Source organism: Oncorhynchus nerka, linkage group LG22 (genome assembly GCF_034236695.1).
Source record: "Oncorhynchus nerka isolate Pitt River linkage group LG22, Oner_Uvic_2.0, whole genome shotgun sequence".
Taxonomy (NCBI): Eukaryota; Metazoa; Chordata; class Actinopteri; order Salmoniformes; family Salmonidae; genus Oncorhynchus; species Oncorhynchus nerka.
In genome coordinates this window covers 19,523,326-19,543,242 of record NC_088417.1, presented here as the reverse complement: position 1 = coordinate 19,543,242, position 19,917 = coordinate 19,523,326, and the positions used below count along the sequence as shown (strand labels likewise).

The following is a 19,917-nucleotide window of genomic DNA, read 5'->3' as shown; positions in this document are numbered from 1 at the left end:
CCTAGAACAGAGCCCTGGGGGACACCAGTGGTGAGAGCACGTGGTGTGGAGACGGATTCTCGCCACGCCACCTGGTAGGAGCGACCTGTCAGGTAGGACGCAATCCAAGCGTGGGCCGCGCTGGAGATGCCCAACTCGGAGAGGGTGGAGAGGAGGATCTGATGGTTCACAGTATCGAAGGCAGCCGATAGGTCTAGAAGGATGAGAGCAGAGGAGAGAGAGTTAGCTTTAGCAGTGCGGAGCGCCTCCGTGATACAGAGAAGAGCAGTCTCAGTTGAATGACTAGTCTTGAAACCTGACTGATTAGGATCAAGAAGGTCATTCTGAGAGAGATAGCGGGAGAGCTGGCCAAGGACGGCACGTTCAAGAGTTTTGGAGAGAAAAGAAAGAAGGGATACTGGTCTGTAGTTGTTGACATCGGAGGGATCGAGTGTAGGTTTTTTTCAGAAGGGGTGCAACTCTCGCTCTCTTGAAGACGGAAGGGACGTAGCCAGCGGTCAGGGATGAGTTGATGAGCGAGGTGAGGTAAGGGAGAAGGTCTCCGGAAATGGTCTGGAGAAGAGAGGAGGGGATAGGGTCAAGCGGGCAGGTTGTTGGGCGGCCGGCCGTCACAAGACGCGAGATTTCATCTGGAGAGAGAGGGGAGAAAGAGGTCAGAGCACAGGGTAGGGCAGTGTGAGCAGAACCAGCGGTGTCGTTTGACTTAGCAAACGAGGATCGGATGTCGTCGACCTTCTTTTCAAAATGGTTGACGAAGTCATCTGCAGAGAGGGAGGAGGGGGAGGGGGAGGAGGATTCAGGAGGGAGGAGAAGGTGGCAAAGAGCTTCCTAGGGTTAGAGGCAGATGCTTGGAATTTAGAGTGGTAGAAAGTGGCTTTAGCAGCAGAGAGAGAAGAGGAAAATGTAGAGAGGAGGGAGTGAAAGGATGTCAGGTCCGCAGGGAGGCGAGTTTTCCTCCATTTCCGCTCGGCTGCCCGGAGCCCTGTTCTGTGAGCTCACAATGAGTCGTCGAGCCACGGAGCGGGAGGGGAGGACCGAGCCGGCCTGGAGGATAGGGGACATAGAGAGTCAAAGGATGCAGAAAGGGAGGAGAGGAGGGTTGAGGAGGCAGAATCAGGAGATAGGTTGGAGAAGGTTTGAGCAGAGGGAAGAGATGATAGGATGGAAGAGGAGAGAGTAGCGGGGGAGAGAGAGCGAAGGTTGGGACGGCGCGATACCATCCGAGTAGGGGCAGTGTGGGAAGTGTTGGATGAGAGCGAGAGGGAAAAGGATACAAGGTAGGGGTCGGAGACTTGGAGGGGAGTTGCAATGAGGTTAGTGGAAGAACAGCATCTAGTAAAGATGAGGTCGAGCGTATTTCCTGCCTTGTGAGTAGGGGGGGAAGGTGAGAGGGTGAGGTCAAAAGAGGAGAGGAGTGGAAAGAAGGAGGTAGAGAGGAATGAGTCAAAGGTAGACGTGGGGAGGTTAAAGTCGCCCAGAACTGTGAGAGGTGAGCCGTCCTCAGGAAAGGAGCTTATCAAGGCATCAAGCTCATTGATGAACTCTCCGAGGGAACCTGGAGGGCGATAAATGATAAGGATGTTAAGCTTGAAAGGGCTGGTAACTGTGACAGCATGGAATTCAAAGGAGGCGATAGACAGATGGGTAAGGGGAGAAAGAGAGAATGACCACTTGGGAGAGATGAGGATCCCGGTGCCACCACCCCGCTGACCAGAAGCTCTCGGGGTGTGCGAGAACACGTGGGCAGACGAAGAGAGAGCAGTAGGAGTAGCAGTGTTGTCTGTGGTGATCCATGTTTCCGTCAGTGCCAAGAAGTCGAGGGACTGGAGGAAGGCATAGGCTGAGATGAACTCTGCCTTGTTGGCCGCAGATCGGCAGTTCCAGAGGCTACCGGAGACCTAGAACTCCACGTGGGTCGTGCGCGCTGGGACCACCAGATTAGGGTGGCCGCGGCCACGCGGTGTGGAGCGTTTGTATGGTCTGTGCAGAGAGGAGAGAACAGGGATAGACAGACACATAGTTGACAGGCTACACAAGAGGCTACGCTAATGCAAAGGAGATTGGAATGACAAGTGGACTACACGTCTCGAGTGTTCAGAAAGTTAAGCTTACGTAGCAAGAATCTTATTGACTAAAATGATTAAAATGATACAGTACTGCTGAAGTAGGCTAGCTGGCAGAGGCTGCGTTGTTGACTATGTAGGCTAGCTGGCAGTGTCTGCGTTGTTGACACTACACTAATCAAGTCGTTCCGTTGAGTGTAATAGTTTCTACTGTGCTACTGTGCTGCTATTCGGGGCTAGCTGGCTAGCTAGCAGTGTTGATTACGTTACGTTGCGTTAAAAGAACGACAATAGCTGGCTAGCTAACCTAGGAAATTGCTCAAGACTACACAATTAACTTTGATACAAAGACGGCTATGTAGCTAGCTATGTAGCTAGCTACGATCAAACAAATCAAGCCGAAGTACTGTAATGAAATGAAATGAAAAATGTGATACTACCCTGTGGAGCGAAGCGAAATGCGACCGGATTGTTGAGTGCGGAAGTTCTGTTCGGAAGACGTTGGCTAGCTGTTGGCTAGCTAGCAGTGTCTCCTACGTTAAGGACGACAAATAGCTGGCTAGCTAACCTCGGTAAATTAAGATAATCACTCTAAAACTACACACTCTAAACTACACAATTATCTTGGATACGAAGACAGCAAAGACAACTATGTAGCTAGCTAACACTACACTAATCAACTCGTTCAGTTGTGTGTAATAGTTGTGCTGCTAATCGGTAGACGGTGGACTAGCTAACGGTGGACGTTAGCTAGCTGGCTAGCTGCAGGGCAGTGTAGACTGCGTTAGGACGACGAAATACGATAATTACGCAATTATCTATGATACAAAGACGGCTATGTAGCTAGCTAAGAAGAAATTGCTAAGATTAGACAAATCAAACCGTTGTACTATAATGAAATGTAATGAAATGTAATACTACCTGCGGACCGAGTGCAGATGCGACCGCTCGCTCCAACCCGAGCCCTGAGACTCTTCTACCCCAGCCCTGAGACTCTTCTGCCCCAGCCCTGAGACTCTTCTGCCCCAACCCTGAGTCCTTTCTACCCCAGCCCTGAGACTCTTCTACCCCAGCCCTGAGACTCTTCTGCCCCAGCCCTGAGACTCTTCTACCCCAGCCCTGAGACTCTTCTACCCCAGCCCTGAGACTCTTCTACCCCAGCCCTGAGACTCTTCTACCCCAGCCCTGAGACTCTTCTACCCCAGCCCTGAGACTCTTCTACCCCAGCCCTGAGACTCTTCTACCCCAGCCCTGAGACTCTTCTATCCCAGCCCTTACTCTTCTACCCCAGCCCTGAGACTCATCTACCCCAGCCCTGAGACTCTTCTGCCCCAGCCCTGAGACTCTGCTGCCCCAGCCCTGAGGCTCTTCTGCCCCAGCCCTGAGGCTCTTCTGCCCCAGCCCTGAGGCTCTTCTGCCCCAGCCCTGAGACTCTTCTACCCCAGCCCTGAGACTCTTCTACCCCAGCCATGAGACTCTTCTACCCCAGCCCTGAGACTCTTCTGGATTGTCTCTTGGTCTTATGTTACATTTCCAGCCCTTCTTTTCATCATGTTTAATAGTGTGTGTGTGTGTGTGTGTGTATGCGTGTGCATGCATGTCTGTGTGTGTGTGTGTTACCAGGAGGTGACGTGGATGTCCTTGAGCAGTGAGGTGAAGCGGTCGGTGAGTGGCAGACAGAGAGGACTCAGCAGGCTGTCCCAGCTGGGCTGCATGTATTCACTGGCCCTCCTCTGGGCATCGCTCTCACAACACATATACTCATGGTTAGGAGTCAGCACATAGGGGATGAAGTAGTAGTTACCACTGGACGCCTGGAGACAGAAAGAAAGAGGGAAGGAGGGAGGGGCAATAGGGAGAAAGGAGGGGGGTAGGGAGAGATAGAGATATAGAAAGGGGTGGTAGGGAGAGATAGAGATATAGAAAGGGGTGGTAGGGAGAGATATAGATATAGAAATGGGGTGGTAGGGAGAGATATAGATATAGAAAGGGGGTGGTAGGGAGAGATAGAGATATAGAAATGGGGTGGTAGGGAGAGATAGAGATATAGAAAGGGGGTGGTAGGGAGATATATAGGAAGGGGGGTGGTAGGGAGAGATAGAGATACAGAAAGGGGTGGTAGGGAGAGATATAGAAAGGGGGTGGTAGGGAGAGATATAGAAAGGGGGTGGTAGGGAGAGATAGAGATATAGAAAGGGGTGGTAGGGAGAGATATAGATATAGAAAGGGGGTGGTAGGGAGAGATAGAGATATAGAAAGGGGGTGGTGGTAGGGAGAGATATAGAAAGGGGGTGGTAGGGAGAGATAGAGATATAGAAAGGGGGTGATAGGGAGAGATAGAGATATAGAATGGGGGTGGGAGGGATAGAGATAGAGATATAGAAAGGGGGGTGGTAGGGAGATATAGAGATATAGAAAGGGGTGGTAGGGAGAGATAGGGGGAGGGAGAGATAGAGATATAGAAAGGGGTGGTAGGAGAGATATAGATATAGAAAGAGGGTGGTAGGGAGAGATAGAGATATAGAAATGGGGTGGTAGGGAGAGATAGAGATATAGAAAGGGGGTGGTAGGGAGAGATAGAGATATAGAAAGGGGTGGTAGGGAGAGATAGAGATATAGAAAGGGGGTGGTAGGGAGAGATAGAGATATAGAAAGGGGTGGTAGGGAGAGATAGAGATATAGAAAGGGGGTGGTAGGGAGAGATAGAGATATAGAAAGGGGTAGGAGAGATAGAGATAAAGAAATGGGGTGGTAGGGAGAGATAGAGATATAGAAAGGGGTGGTAGGGAGAGATAGAGATATAGAAAGGGGGTGGTAGGGAGAGATAGAGATATAGAAAGGGGTAGGGAGAGATAGAGATAGGGGTAGGAGATATAGATATAGAAAGGGGGTGGTAGGGAGAGATAGAGATATAGAAAGGGGTGGTAGGGAGAGATAGAGATATAGAAAGGGGTGGTAGGAGAGATAGAGATATAGAAAGGGGGTGGTAGGGAGAGATAGAGATATAGAAAGGGGGGTGGTAGGGAGAGATAGAGATATAGAAAGGGGTGGTAGGGAGATATAGAGATATAGAAAGGGGGTGGTAGGGAGAGATATATAGAAAGGGGGTGGTAGGGGTGGTAGGGAGAGATAGAGATATAGAAAGGGGGTGTAGGGAGATATAGAAAGGGGGTGGTAGGGAGAGATATAGATATAGAAAGGGGTGGTAGGGAGAGATAGAGATATAGAAAGGGGGGTGGTAGGGAGAGATAGAGATATAGAAAGGGGTGGTAGGGAGAGATATAGATATAGAAAGGGGGTGGTAGGGAGATATATAGAGATATAGAAAGGGGTGGTAGGGAGAGATAGAGATATAGAAAGGGGTGGTAGGGAGAGATATATAGAAAGGGGGTGGTAGGGAGAGATATAGATATAGAAAGGGGTAGGGAGAGATATATAGAAAGGGGGTGGTAGGGAGAGATAGAGATATAGAAAGGGGGTGGTAGGGAGAGATAGAGATATAGAAAGGGGTGGTAGGGAGAGATATAGATATAGAAAGGGGGTGGTAGGGAGAGATATAGATATAGAAAGGGGTGGTAGGGAGAGATATAGATATAGAAAGGGGGTAGGAGAGATAGAAAAAGGGGGTGGTAGGGAGAGATATAGATATAGAAAGGGGGTGGTAGGGAGAGATATAGATATAGAGATAGAAAGGGGGTGGTAGGGAGAGATATAGATATAGAAAGGGGGTGGTAGGGAGAGATATAGATATAGAAAGGGGGTGGTAGGGAGAGATATAGATATAGAAAGGGGGTGGTAGGGAGAGATATAGATATAGAAAGGGGTGGTAGGGAGATAGAGATATAGAAAGGGGGTGGTAGGGAGATATAGATAGATAGATATAGAAAGGGTGGTAGGGAGAGATAGAGATATAGAAAGGGGGTGGTAGGGAGAGATATAGATATAGAAAGGGGGTGGTAGGAGAGATAGAGATATAGAAAGGGGTGGTAGGGAGATATAGATATAGAAAGGGGTGGTAGGGAGATAGAGATATAGAAAGAGGGAGAGATATAGAAAGAAGGGGGTGGTAGGGAGAGATAGAGATAGAGAAAGAAAGGGGGTAGGGAGAGATAGAGATATAGAAAGGGGGTGGTAGGGAGAGATAGAGATAGAGATATAGAGATATATAGAAAGGGGGTGGTAGGGAGAGATATAGATATAGAAAGGGGGGAGAGATAGAGATATAGAAAGATAGGGAGATAGAGATAGAGGGAATAGAGATATAGTAAAGGGGTGGTAGGGAGAGATAGAGATATAGAAAGGGGTGGTAGGGAGAGATAGAGATATAGAAAGGGGTGGTAGGGAGAGATAGAGATATAGAAAGGGGGTGGTAGGGAGAGATAGAGATATAGAAAGGGGTGGTAGGGAGAGATAGAGATATAGAAAGGGGGTGGTAGGGAGAGATAGAGATATAGAAAGGTTGGTAGGGAGAGATAGAGATATAGAAAGGGGGTGGTAGGGAGAGATAGAAAGATATAGAAGAGATAAGGGGGTGGTGGTAGGGAGAGATAGAGATATAGAAAGAGATATAGATAGAAAAGGGGTGGTAGGGAGAGATAGAGATATAGAAAGGGGGTGGTAGGGAGAGATAGAGATAGAGAAATAGGGGGTGGTAGGGAGAGATAGAGATATAAAGGGGGTGGTAGGGAGAGATAGAGATAGAGATATAGAAAGGGGGTGGTAGGGAGAGATAGAGATATAGATATAGAAAGGGGTGGTAGGGAGAGATAGAGATATAGAAAGGGGGTGGTAGGGAGATAGAGATAGAGATATAGAAAGGGGGTGGTAGGGAGAGATAGAGATATAGAAATGGTAGGGAGAGATAGAGATATAGAAAGGGGGTGGTAGGGAGAGATAGAGATATAGAAAGGGGGTGGTAGGGAGAGATAGAGATATAGAAAGGGGGTGGTAGGGAGAGATAGAGATATAGAAAGGGGTGGTAGGGAGAGATAGAGATATAGAAAGGGGTGGTAGGGAGAGATAGAGATATAGAAAGGGGTGGTAGGGAGATAGAGATATAGAAAGAGGGAGATAGATATAGAAAGGGGTAGGGAGAGATAGAGATATAGAAAGGGGGTGGTAGGAAGAGATAGAGATATAGAAAGGGGGTGGTAGGGAGAGATAGAGATATAGAAAGGGGGTAGGGAGGGAGAGATAGAGATATAGAAAGGGGGTGGTAGGGAGAGATAGAGATATAGAAAGGGGGTGGTAGGGAGAGATAGAGATATAGAAAGGGGGTGGTAGGGAGAGATAGAGATATAGAAAGGGGGGTAGGGAGAGATAGGATATAGAAAGAGATAGAGATATAGAAAGGGGTGGTAGGGAGAGATAGAGATAGAGATAGAAAGGGGTAGGAGAGAGGGAGAGATAGAGATATAGAAAGGGGTGGTAGGAGAGATAGAGATATAGAAAGGGGGTGGTAGGGAGAGATATAGATAAGAAAAGGGGTGGTAGGGAGAGATAGAGATATAGAAAGGGGGTGGTAGGGAGAGATAGAGATATAGAAAGGGGTGGTAGGGAGGGAGAGATAGAGATATAGAAAGGGGGGTGGTAGGGAGAGATAGAGATATAGAAAATGGGGTGGTAGGGAGAGATAGAGATATAGAAAGGGGGTGGTAGGGAGAGGGAGAGATAGAGATATAGAAAGGGGGTGGTAGGGAGAGATAGAGATATAGAAAAGGGGGGTAGGGAGAGATAGAGATATAGAAAGGGGGTGGTAGGGAGAGATAGAGATATAGAAAGGGGGTGGTAGGGAGAGATAGAGATATAGAAAGGGGTGGTAGGGAGAGATAGAGATATAGAAAAAGGGGTGGTAGGGAGAGATAGAGATATAGAAAGGGGGTGGTAGGGAGAGATAGAGATAGAAAGGGGGTGGTAGGGAGAGATAGAGATATAGAAAGGGGGATGGAAGGGGGAGAGATAGAGATATAGAAAGGGGTGGTAGGAGAGATAGAGATATAGAAAGGGGTGGTAGGGAGAGATAGAGATATAGAAAGAAAGGGGGTGGTAGAGAGATAGAGATATAGAAAGGGGTGGTAGGGAAGATATATATATATAGAGAGATAGAGATATAGAAAGGGGGTGGTAGGGAGAGATAGAGATATAGAAAGATATAGAGATTTAGAAAGGGGTGGTAGGGAGAGATATAGAAAGGGAGATATAGAAATAGAGATATAGAAAGGGGGTGGTAGGGAGAGATAGAGATAGAGATATAGAAAGGGGGTGGGAGTAGGGAGAGATAGAGATATAGAAAGGGGGGTGGTAGGGAGAGATAGAGATATAGAAAGGGGGTGGTAGGGAGATAGAGATAGAGATATAGAAAGGGGTGGTAGGGATAGAGATATAGAAATAGAGATATAGAAAAGGGGTGGTAGGGAGAGATAGAGATAGAGAAAGGGGGGGTAGGGAGGAGATAGAGATATAGAAAGGGGGTGGTAGGGAGATATAGAGATATAGAAAGGGGGTGGTAGGGAGAGATAGAGATATAGAAAGGGGGTGGTAGGGAGAGATAGAGATAGAAATGGAGAGATAGAGATATAGAAAGGGGGTGGTAGGGAGAGATAGAGATATAGAAAGGGGGTGGTAGGGAGAGATAGAGATATAGAAAGGGGTGGTAGGGAGAGATAGAGATATAGAAAGGGGGTGGTAGGGAGAGATAGAGATATAGAAAATGGGGGTGGTAGGGAGAGATAGAGATATAGAAAGGGGGTGGTAGGGAGAGATAGAGATATAGAAAGGGGGAGATAGAGTAGGGAGGGATAGAGATATAGAAAGGGGTGGTAGGGAGAGATAGAGATATAGAAAGGGGGTGGTAGGGAGAGATAGAGATATAGAAAGGGGGTGGTAGGGAGAGATAGAGATATAGAAAGAAAGGGAGATAAAGATATAGAAAGGGGGTGGTAGGGAGAGATAGAGATATAGAAAGGGGGTGGTGGTGAGAGATAGAGATATAGAAAGGGGTTGGTAGGGAGAGATAGAGATATAGAAAGGAGGGAGATAGAGATAGAGATATAGAAAGGGGGTGGTAGGGAGAGATAGAGATATAGAAAGGGGGTGGTAGGGAGAGATAGAGATATAGAAAGGGGGTGGTAGGGAGAGATAGAGATATAGAAAGGGGTGGGAGGGAGAGATAGAGATATAGATAGAGAGATAGAGATATAGAAAGGGGGTGGTAGGGAGAGATAGAGATATATAGAAAGGGGGGTAGGTAGATAGAGAAAGGGGTAGAGAGATAGAGATATAGAAAGGGGTGGTAGGGATAGAGATAGAGATATAGAAAGGGGGGTGGTAGGGAGAGATAGAGATATAGAAAGGGGTGGTAGGGAGATAGAGATATAGATAGAGATAAGAAATGGGGTGGTAGGGAGAGATAGAGATATAGAAAGGGGGTGGTAGGGAGAGATAGAGATATAGAAAGGGGGGGAGAGATAGAGATAGAAAGGAGGGAGATAGAGATATAGAAAGGGGGTGGTAGGGAGAGATAGAGATATAGAAAGGGGTGGTAGGGAGAGATAGAGATATAGAAAGGGGTGGTAGGGAGAGATAGAGATATAGAAAGGGGGTGGTAGGGAGAGATAGAGATATAGAAAGGGGGTGGTAGGGAGAGATAGAGATATAGAAAGGGGGTGGTAGGGAGAGATAGAGATAGAAAGGGGTGGTAGAGATAGGATAAGGGGGTGGTAGGGAGAGATAGAGATATAGAAAGGGGGTGGTAGGGAGAGATAGAGATATAGAGAAAGGGGGTGGTAGGGAGAGATAGAGATATAGAAAGGGGTGGTAGGGAGAGAGATAGAGATATAGAAAGGGGGTAGGGAGAGATATAGAATATAGAAAGGGGGTGGTAGGGAGAGATATAGATATAGAAAGGGGGTGGTAGGGAGAGATAGAGATATAGAAAGGGGGTGGTAGGGAGAGATAGAGATATAGAAAGGGGTGGTAGGGAGAGATAGAGATATAGAAAGGGGTGGTAGGGAGAGATAGATATAGAAAGGGGGGTGGTAGGGAGAGATAGAGATATAGAAAGGGGTGGTAGGGAGAGATAGAGATATAGAAAGGGGTGGTAGAGGAGATATAGAAAGGGGTAGGGAGAGATAGAGATATAGAAAGGGGGTGGTAGGGAGAGATAGAGATATAGAAAGGGGGTGGTAGGGAGATAGAGATAGATATAGAAAGGGGGTGGTAGGGAGAGATAGAGATATAGAAAGGGGGTGGTAGGGAGAGATAGAGATATAGAAAGGGGTGGTAGGGAGAGATAGAGATATAGAAAGGGGTGGTAGGGAGAGAGATATAGAGATATAGAAAGGGGAGTGAAAGGGGTGGTAGGGAGAGATAGAGATATAGAAAGGGGTGGTAGGGAGAGATAGAGATATAGAAAGGGGGTGGTAGGGAGAGATAGAGATATAGAAAGGGGGTGGTAGGGAGAGATAGAGATAGAGATATAGAAAGGGGTGGTAGGGAGAGATAGAGATATAGAAAGGGGGTGGTAGGGAGAGATATAGATAGAGAAAGGGGATGGTAGGGAGATAGAGATATATAGAAAGGGGGTGGTAGGGAGAGATAGAGATATAGAAAGGGGGTGGTAGGGAGAGATAGAGATATAGAAAGGGGGTGGTAGGGAGATAGAGATATAGAAAGGGGTGGTAGGGAGAGAGAGATATAGAAAGGGGGTGGTAGGGAGATAGAGATATAGAAAGGGGGTGGTAGGGAGAGATAGAGATATAGAAAGGGGGTGGTAGGGAGAGATAGAGATATAGAAAGGGGTGGTAGGGAGAGATAGAGATATAGAAAGGGGGTGGTAGGGAGAGATAGAGATATAGAAATGGGGTGGTAGGGAGAGATAGAGATATAGAAAGGGGGGGAGAGATGGTAGGGGGTGGTAGAGATAGAGATATAGAAAGGGGGTGGTAGGGAGAGATAGAGATATAGAAAGGGGTGGTAGGGAGAGATAGAGATAGAGAAAGGGGTGGTAGGGAGAGATAGAGATATAGAAAGGGGGTGGTAGGGAGAGATAGAGATATAGAAAGGGGTGGTAGGGAGAGATAGAGATATAGAAAGGGGTGGTAGGAGAGATAGAGATATAGAAAGAAAGGGGGTGGTAGGGAGAGATATAGATATAGAAAGGGGGTGGTAGGGAGAGATAGAGATATAGAAAAGGGGGTGGTAGGGAGAGATAGAGATAGAGAAAGGGGGTGGTAGGGAGATATAGAGATATAGAAAGGGGTGGTAGGGAGAGATAGAGATAGAGATAGAAAGGGGGTGGTAGGGAGAGATAGAGATATAGAAAGGGGGTGGTAGGGAGAGATAGAGATATAGAAAGGGGTGGTAGGGAGAGATAGAGATATAGAAAGGGGGTGGTAGGGAGAGATAGAGATATAGAAAGGGGGTGGTAGGGAGAGATAGAGATATAGAAAGGGGGATGGTAGGGAGAGATAGAGATATAGAAAGGGGGTGGTAGGAGAGAGAAAGGGGGTGGTAGGGAGAGATAGAGATAGAGAAAAGGGTGGTAGGGAGAGATAGAGATAGAGAAAGGGGGTGGTAGGGAGAGATAGAGATATAGAATAGGGGGGTGGTAGGGAGAGATAGAGATATAGAAAGGGGGTGGTAGATAGAGATATAGAAAGGGGTAGGGAGAGATAGAGAAATAGAAAGGGGGTGGTAGGGAGAGATAGAGATATAGAAAGGGGGTGGTAGGGAGAGATAGAGATATAGAAAGGGGTGGTAGGGAGAGATAGAGATATAGAAAGGGGGGTGGTAGGGAGAGATAGAGATATAGAAAGGGGTTGGTAGGGAGAGATAGAGATATAGAAATAGAAAGGGGTGGTAGGGAGAGATAGAGATATAGAAAGGGGGTGGTAGGGAGAGATAGAGATATAGAAAGGGGGTGGTAGGGAGAGATAGAGATATAGAAAGGGGGTTGTAGGGGGAGATAGATATAGAAAGGGGGTGGTAGGGAGAGATAGAGATATAGAAAGGGGGTGGTAGGGAGAGATAGAGATATAGAAAGGGGGTGGTAGGGAGAGATAGAGATATAGAAAGGGGGTGGTAGGGAGAGATAGAGATATAGAAAGGGGTGGTAGGGAGAGATAGAGATATAGAAAAGGGGTGGTAGGGAGAGATAGAGATATAGAAAGGGGTGGTAGGGAGAGATAGAGATATATATAGAAAGGGGTGGTAGGGAGAGATAGAGATATAGAAAGGGGGGTAGGTAGGGAGAGATAGAGATATAGAAAGGGGGTGGTAGGGAGATAGATAGAGATAGGGAGAGATAGAAATAGAAAGGGGGTGGTAGGGAGAGATAGAGATATAGAAAGGGGGTGGTAGGAAGAGAGATAGAGATATAGAAATAGAGATATAGAAAGGGGTGGTAGAGATATAGGAGAGATAGGGAGATATAGAGATATAGAAAGGGGTGGTAGGGAGAGATAGAGATATAGAAAGGGGGTGGTAGGGAGAGATAGAGATATAGAAAGGGGGTGGTAGGGAGAGATAGAGATATAGAAAGGGGGTGGTAGGGAGAGATAGAGATATAGAAAGGGGTGGTAGGGAGAGATAGAGATATAGAAAGGGGTGGTAGGGAGAGATAGAGATATAGAAAGAAAGGGTGGTAGGGAGAGATAGAGATATATAGAAAGGGGGTGGTAGGGAGATATAGATAGAGATATAGAAAGGGGGGTGGTAGGGAGAGATAGAGATAGAGATATAGAAAAGATATAGGGTGGTAGGGAGAGATAGAGATAGAAAGGGGGTGGTAGGGAGATATAGAAATAGAGATATAGAAAGGGGTGGTAGGGAGAGATAGAGATATAGAAAGGGGGTGGTAGGGAGAGATAGAGATATAGAAAGGGGTGGTAGGGAGAGATAGAGATATAGAAAGGGGGTGGTAGGGAGAGAGATAGAGATATAGAAAGGGGGTGGTAGGGAGAGATAGAGATAGAAAGGGGGTGGTAGGGAGAGATAGAGATATAGAAAGGGGGTGGTAGGGAGAGATAGAGATATATAGAAAGGGGGTGGTAGGGAGAGATAGAGATATAGAAAGGGGGTGGTAGGGAGAGATAGAGATATAGAAAGGGGGTGGTAGGGAGAGATATAGATAGAGATATAGAAAGGGGGTGGTAGGGAGAGATAGAGATATAGATATAGAAAGGGGGTGGTAGGGAGAGATAGAGATAGAGATATAGAAATGGGGTGGTAGGGAGAGATAGAGATATAGAAAGGGGGTGGTAGGGAGATAGAGATAGAGATATAGAAAGGGGTGGTAGGGAGAGATAGAGATATAGAAAGGGGGTGGTAGGGAGAGATAGAGATATAGAAAGGGGGTGGTAGGGAGAGATAGAGATATAGAAAGGGGGTGGTAGGGAGAGATATAGATAGAGAAAGGGGATGGTAGGGAGAGATAGAGATATAGAAATGGGGTGGTAGGGAGAGATATAGATATAGAAAGGGGGTGGTAGGGAGAGATATAGAGATATAGAAAGGGGGTGGTAGGGAGAGATAGAGATATAGAAAGGGGGTGGTAGGGAGAGATAGAGATATAGAAAAGGGGGTGGTAGGAGAGATAGAGATATAGAAAGGGGGTGGTAGGGAGAGATAGAGATATAGAAAAGGGGTGGTAGGGAGAGATAGAGATATAGAAAGGGGGTGGTAGGGAGAGATAGAGATATAGAAAGGGGGTAGGGAGAGATAGAAAGAAAGGGGGTGGTAGGGAGAGATAGAGATAGAGAAAGGGGGTGGTAGGGATATAGAGATAGGGAGAGATAGAGAAAGAAAGGGGGTGGTAGGGAGAGATAGAGATATAGAAAAGGGGTAGGGAGAGATAGAGATATAGAAAGGGGTGGTAGGGAGAGATAGAGATATAGAAAGGGGGTGGTAGGGAGAGATAGAGATAGAGAAAGGGGTGGTAGGGAGAGATAGAGATATAGAAAGGGGTGGTAGGGAGAGATAGAGATATAGAAAGGGGATAGAGGTAGGGAGAGATAGAGATAGATATAGAAAGGGGTGGTAGGGAGAGATAGAGATAGAGAAAGGGGGTGGTAGGGAGAGATATATATATAGAGAGAAAGGGGATGGTAGGGAGAGATAGAGATATAGAAAGGGGGTGGTAGGGAGAGATAGAGATATAGAAAGGGGGTGGTAGGGAGAGATAGAGATATAGAAAGGGGATGGTAGGGAGAGATAGAGATATAGAAAGGGGGGTAGGGAGAGATAGAGATATAGAAAGGGGGTGGTAGGGAGATAGAGATATAGATGGTAGGGAGAGATAAGGGGGGGGTGGTAGGGAGAGATAGAGATAGAGAAATATAGGTAGGGAGAGATAGAGAGATATAGAAAGGGGTGGTAGGGAGAGATAGAGATATAGAAAGGGGGTGGTAGGGAGAGATATAGATATAGAAAGGGGTGGTAGGGAGAGATAGAGATATAGAAAGGGGTGGTAGGGAGAGATAGAGATATAGAAAGGGGGTGGTAGGGAGAGATAGAGATATAGAAAGGGGTGGTAGGGAGAGATAGAGATATAGAAAGGGGGGTAGGGAGAGATAGAGATAGAAAGGGGGTGGTAGGGAGAGAGATATAGAAAGGGGTGGTAGGGAGAGATAGAGATATAGAAAGGGGGTGGTAGGGAGAGATAGAGATATAGAAAGGGGGTGGTAGGGAGAGATATAGATATAGAAAGGGGGTGGTAGGGAGGAGAGATAGAGATAGAGATATAGAAAGGGGTGGTAGGGAGAGATAGATATAGATAAAAGGGGTGGTAGGGAGAGATAGAGATATAGAAAGGGGTGGTAGGGAGAGATAGAGATATAGAAAGGGGGGTGGTAGGGAGAGATATAGATATATAGAAAGGGGGGTAGGGAGAGATAGGAAAGAGAGAGATAGAGATATAGAAAGGGGTGGTAGGGATAGAGATAGATAGAGATAGATAGAGAAATGGGGTGGTAGGGAGAGATAGAGATATAGAAAGGGGTGGTAGGGAGAGATAGAGATATAGAAAGGGGGTGGTAGGGAGAGATATAGAGATATAGAAAGGGGTGGTAGGGAGAGATAGAGATATAGAAAGGGGGTGGTAGGGAGAGATAGAGATATAGAAAGAAAGGGGGTGGTAGGGAGAGATAGAGATATAGAAAGGGGGTGGTAGGGAGAGATAGAGATATAGAAAGGGGTGGTAGGGAGAGATAGAGATAGAAAGGGGGGTGGTAGGGAGAGATAGAGATATAGAAAGGGGGTGGGAGAGATAGAGATATAGAAAGGGGGGTAGGGAGAGATAGAGATATAGAAAGGGGGTGGTAGGGAGAGATAGAGATATAGAAAGGGGGTGTAGGGAGAGATAGAGATATAGAAAGGGGTGGTAGGGAGAGATAGAGATATAGAAAGGGGTGGTAGGGAGAGATAGAGATATAGAAAGGGGTGGTAGGGAGAGATATAGATATAGAAAGGGGTGGTAGGGAGAGATAGAGATATAGAAAGGGGTGGTAGGGAGAGATAGAGATATAGAAAGGGAGAGATAGAGATAGGGAGGGAGAGATAGAGATATAGAAAGGGGGTGGTAGGGAGAGATAGAGATATAGAAAGGGGGTGGTAGGGAGAGATAGAGATATAGAAAGGGGGTGGTAGGGAGAGATAGAGATATAGAAAGGGGGTGGTAGGGAGAGATAGAGATATAGAAAGGGGGTGGTAGGAGATAGAGAAAGGGGGTGAGAGATAGAGATATAGAAAGGGGTGGTAGGGAGAGATAGAGATATAGAAAGGGGTATAGAAAGTAGGGTAGGAGAGATATAGAAAGGGGGTTGGTAGGGAGATATATAGAAAGGGGGTGGTAGGGAGAGATATAGATATAGAAAGGGGTGGTAGGGAGAGATAGAGATATAGAAAGGGGGTGGTAGGGAGAGATAGAGATATAGAAAGGGGGTGGTAGGGAGAGATAGAGATATAGAAATGGGGTGGTAGGGAGAGAGAGATATAGAAAGGGGGTGGTAGGGAGAGATAGAGATATAGAAAGGGGGTGGTAGGGAGAGATAGAGATATAGAAAGGGGTGGTAGGGAGAGATAGAGATATAGAAAGGGGTGGTAGGGAGAGATAGAGATATAGAAAGGGGGTGGTAGGGAGAGATAGAGATATAGAAAGGGGGTGGTAGGGAGAGATAGAGATATAGAAAGGGGGTGGTAGGGAGAGATAGAGATATAGAAAGGGGTGGTAGGGAGAGATAGAGATATAGAAAGGGGTGGTAGGGAGAGATAGAGATATAGAAAGGGGGTGGTAGGGAGAGATAGAGATATAGAAAGGGGGTGGTAGGGAGAGATAGAGATATAGAAAGGGGGTGGTAGGGAGAGATATAGATATAGAAAGGGGGTGGTAGGGAGAGATAGAGATAGAGATATAGAAAGGGGGTGGTAGGGAGAGATAGAGATAGAGATATAGGGGTGGTAGGGAGAGATAGAGATATAGAAAGGGGGTGGTAGGGAGAGATAGAGATGGTAGAGGGGTGGTAGGGAGAGATAGAGATATAGAAAGGGGTGGTAGGGAGAGATAGAGATATAGAAAGGGGTGGTAGGGAGAGATAGAGATATAGAAAGGGGGTGGTAGGGAGAGATAGAGATATAGAAAGGGGGTGGTAGGGAGAGATAGAGATATAGAAAGAGGGTGGTAGGGAGAGATAGAGACAGAGAAAGGGGGTGGTAGGGAGAGATAGAGATAGAGAAAGGGGTGGTAGGGAGAGATAGAGATATAGAAAGGGGGTGGTAGGGAGAGATAGAGATATAGAAAGGGGTGGTAGGGAGAGATAGAGATATAGAAAGGGGGTGGTAGGGAGAGATAGAGATATAGAAAGGGGGTGGTAGGGGGAGAGATAGAGATATAGAAAGGGGGGTGGTAGGGAGAGATAGAGATATAGAAAGGGGGGTGGTAGGGAGAGATAGAGATATATAGAAAGGGGTGGTAGGGAGAGATAGAGATATAGAAAGGGGTGGTAGGGAGAGATAGAGATATAGAAAGGTAGGGAGAGATAGAGATATAGAAAGGGGGTGGTAGGGAGAGATAGAGATATAGAAAGGGGTGGTAGGGAGAGATAGAGATATAGAAAGGGGGTGGTAGGGAGAGATAGAGATATAGAAAGGGGGTGGTAGGGAGAGATAGAGATATAGATATAGAAAGGGGGTGGTAGGGAGAGATATAGATATAGAAAGGGGTGGTAGGGAGAGATAGAGATATAGAAAGGGGGTGGTAGGGAGAGATAGAGATATAGAAAGGGGGTGGTAGGGAGATATATAGATAGAGATAGAGATAAAAGGGGTGGTAGGGAGAGATAGAGATATAGAAAGGGGGTGGTAGGGAGAGATAGAGATATAGAAAGGGGGTGGTAGGGAGAGATAGAGATAGAGAAAGGGGGTGGTAGGGAGAGATAGAGATATAGAAAGGGGGTGGTAGGGAGAGATAGAGATATAGAAAGGGGGTGGTAGGGAGAGATAGAGATATAGAAAGGGGGTGGTAGGGAGAGATAGAGATATAGAAAGGGGGTGGTAGGGAGAGATAGAGATATAGAAAGGGGGTGGTAGGGAGAGATAGAGATATAGAAAGGGGGTGGTAGGGAGAGATAGAGATATAGAAAGGGGTGGTAGGGAGAGATAGAGATATAGAAAGGGGGTGGGAGAGATAGAGATATAGGGGTGGTAGGGAGAGATATAGATATAGAAAGGGGTGGTAGGGAGAGATAGAGATATAGAAAGGGGGTGGTAGGGAGAGATAGAGATATAGAAAGGGGGTGGTAGGGAGAGATATATATATATATATAGAAAAGGGGATGGTAGGGAGAGATATAGATATAGAAAGGGGGGTGGTAGGAGAGAGATAGAGATATAGAAAGGGGTGGTAGGGAGAGATAGAGATAGAGATATAGAAATGGGGTGGTAGGGAGAGATAGAGATATAGAAAGGGGGTGGTAGGGAGAGATAGAGATATAGAAAGGGGTGGTAGGGAGAGATAGAGATATAGAAAGGGGTGGTAGGGAGAGATAGAGATAGAGATATAGAAATAGAAAGGGGTGGTAGGGAGAGATAGATATAGAAATAGGGTGGTAGGGAGAGATAGAGATATAGAAAGGGGTGGTAGGGAGAGATAGAGATATAGAAAGGGGTGGTAGGGAGAGATAGAGATATAGAAAGGGGTGGTAGGAGAGATATAGAGATAGGGAGAAAGGGGGGGTAGGGAGAGATAGAGATATAGAAAGGGGGTGGTAGGGAGAGATAGATATAGAAAGGGGTGGTAGGGAGAGATATAGATATAGAAAGGGGGTGGTAGGGAGAGATAGAGATAGATATAGAAAGGGGGTGGTAGGGAGAGATAGAGATATAGAAAGGGGTGGTAGGGAGAGATAGAGATATAGAAAGGGGTGGTAGGGAGAGATAGAGATATAGAAAGGGGGTGGTAGGGAGAGATAGAGATATAGAAAGGGGGTGGTAGGGAGAGATAGAGATATAGAAAGGGGTGGTAGGGAGAGATAGAGATATAGAAAGGGGGTGGTAGGGAGAGATAGAGATATAGAAAGGGGGTGGTAGGGAGAGATAGAGATATAGAAAGGGGTGGTAGGGAGAGATAGAGATATAGAAAGGGGTGGTAGGGAGAGATAGAGATATAGAAAGGGGGTGGTAGGGAGAGATAGAGATATAGAAAGGGGGTGGTAGGGAGAGATAGAGATATAGAAATGGGGTGGTAGGGAGAGATAGAGATATAGAAAGGGGGTGGTAGGAGAGAGATAGATATAGAAAGGGGGTGGTAGGGAGAGATAGAGATATAGAAAGGGGGTAGGGAGGATATAGAGAGATAGAGATATAGAAAGGGGTGGTAGGGAGAGATATAGATATAGAAGATATAGAAAGGGGGTGGTAGGGAGAGATAGAGATATATAGAAAGGGGGTGGTAGGGAGAGATAGAGATATAGAAAGGGGGTGGTAGGAGATAGGAAAGAGGGTGGTAGGGAGAGATAGAGAGATATAGAAAGGGGTGGTAGGGAGAGATAGAGATATAGAAAGGGGGGTGGTAGGGAGAGATAGAGATAGGGAGAGATAGAAATATAGAAAGGGTGGTAGGGAGAGATAGAGATATAGAAAGGGGGTGGTAGGGAGAGATAGAGATATAGAAAGGGGGTGGTAGGGAGAGATAGAGATATAGAAGAGGGGTGGTAGGGAGAGAGATATATAGAAAGGGGGTGGTAGGGAGAGATAGAGATATAGAAAGGGGTGGTAGGGAGAGATAGAGATATAGAAAGGGGGTGGTAGGGAGAGAGATAGAGATATAGAATAGAGATATAGAAAGGGGTGGTAGGGAGAGATAGAGATATAGAAAGGGGTGGTAGGGAGAGATAGAGATATAGAAAGGGGTGGTAGGGAGAGATAGAGATATAGAAAGGGGGTGGTAGGGAGAGATAGAGATATAGAAAGGGGGTGGTAGGGAGAGATAGAGATATAGAAAGGGGGTGGTAGGGAGAGATAGAAAGGGGGTGGTAGGGAGATAATATAGAAAGGGGGTGGTAGGGAGAGATAGAGATATAAAGAAAGGGGAGAGATAGAGATAGAGAAGTAGGGAGAGATAGAGATATAGAAAGGGGGGGTGGTAGGGAGAGATAGAGATATAGAAAGGGGTGGTAGGGAGAGATATAGAGATATAGAAAGGGGGTGGTAGGGAGAGATAGAGATATAGAAAGGGGTGGTAGGGAGAGATAGAGATATAGAAAAAGGGGGTGGTAGGGAGAGATAGAGATATAGAAAGGGGGTGGTAGGGAGAGATAGAGATATAGAAAGGGGGTGGTAGGGAGAGATAGAGATATAGAAA

General features: G+C 46.5%; 1 protein-coding gene across 1 annotated transcript in view; it reads right to left on the bottom strand.

Annotated features, from left to right (window-relative positions):
- map3k15 (mitogen-activated protein kinase kinase kinase 15) overlaps positions 1-19,917 on the bottom strand; it is a 153,284-nt gene that overhangs the window by 31,167 nt on the left and 102,200 nt on the right. The window contains exon 5 of the mRNA XM_065007008.1: positions 3,684-3,877. Within this exon, the coding sequence (XP_064863080.1) occupies positions 3,684-3,877 (194 nt within the window). The remainder of the gene's footprint in view (positions 1-3,683; positions 3,878-19,917) is intronic.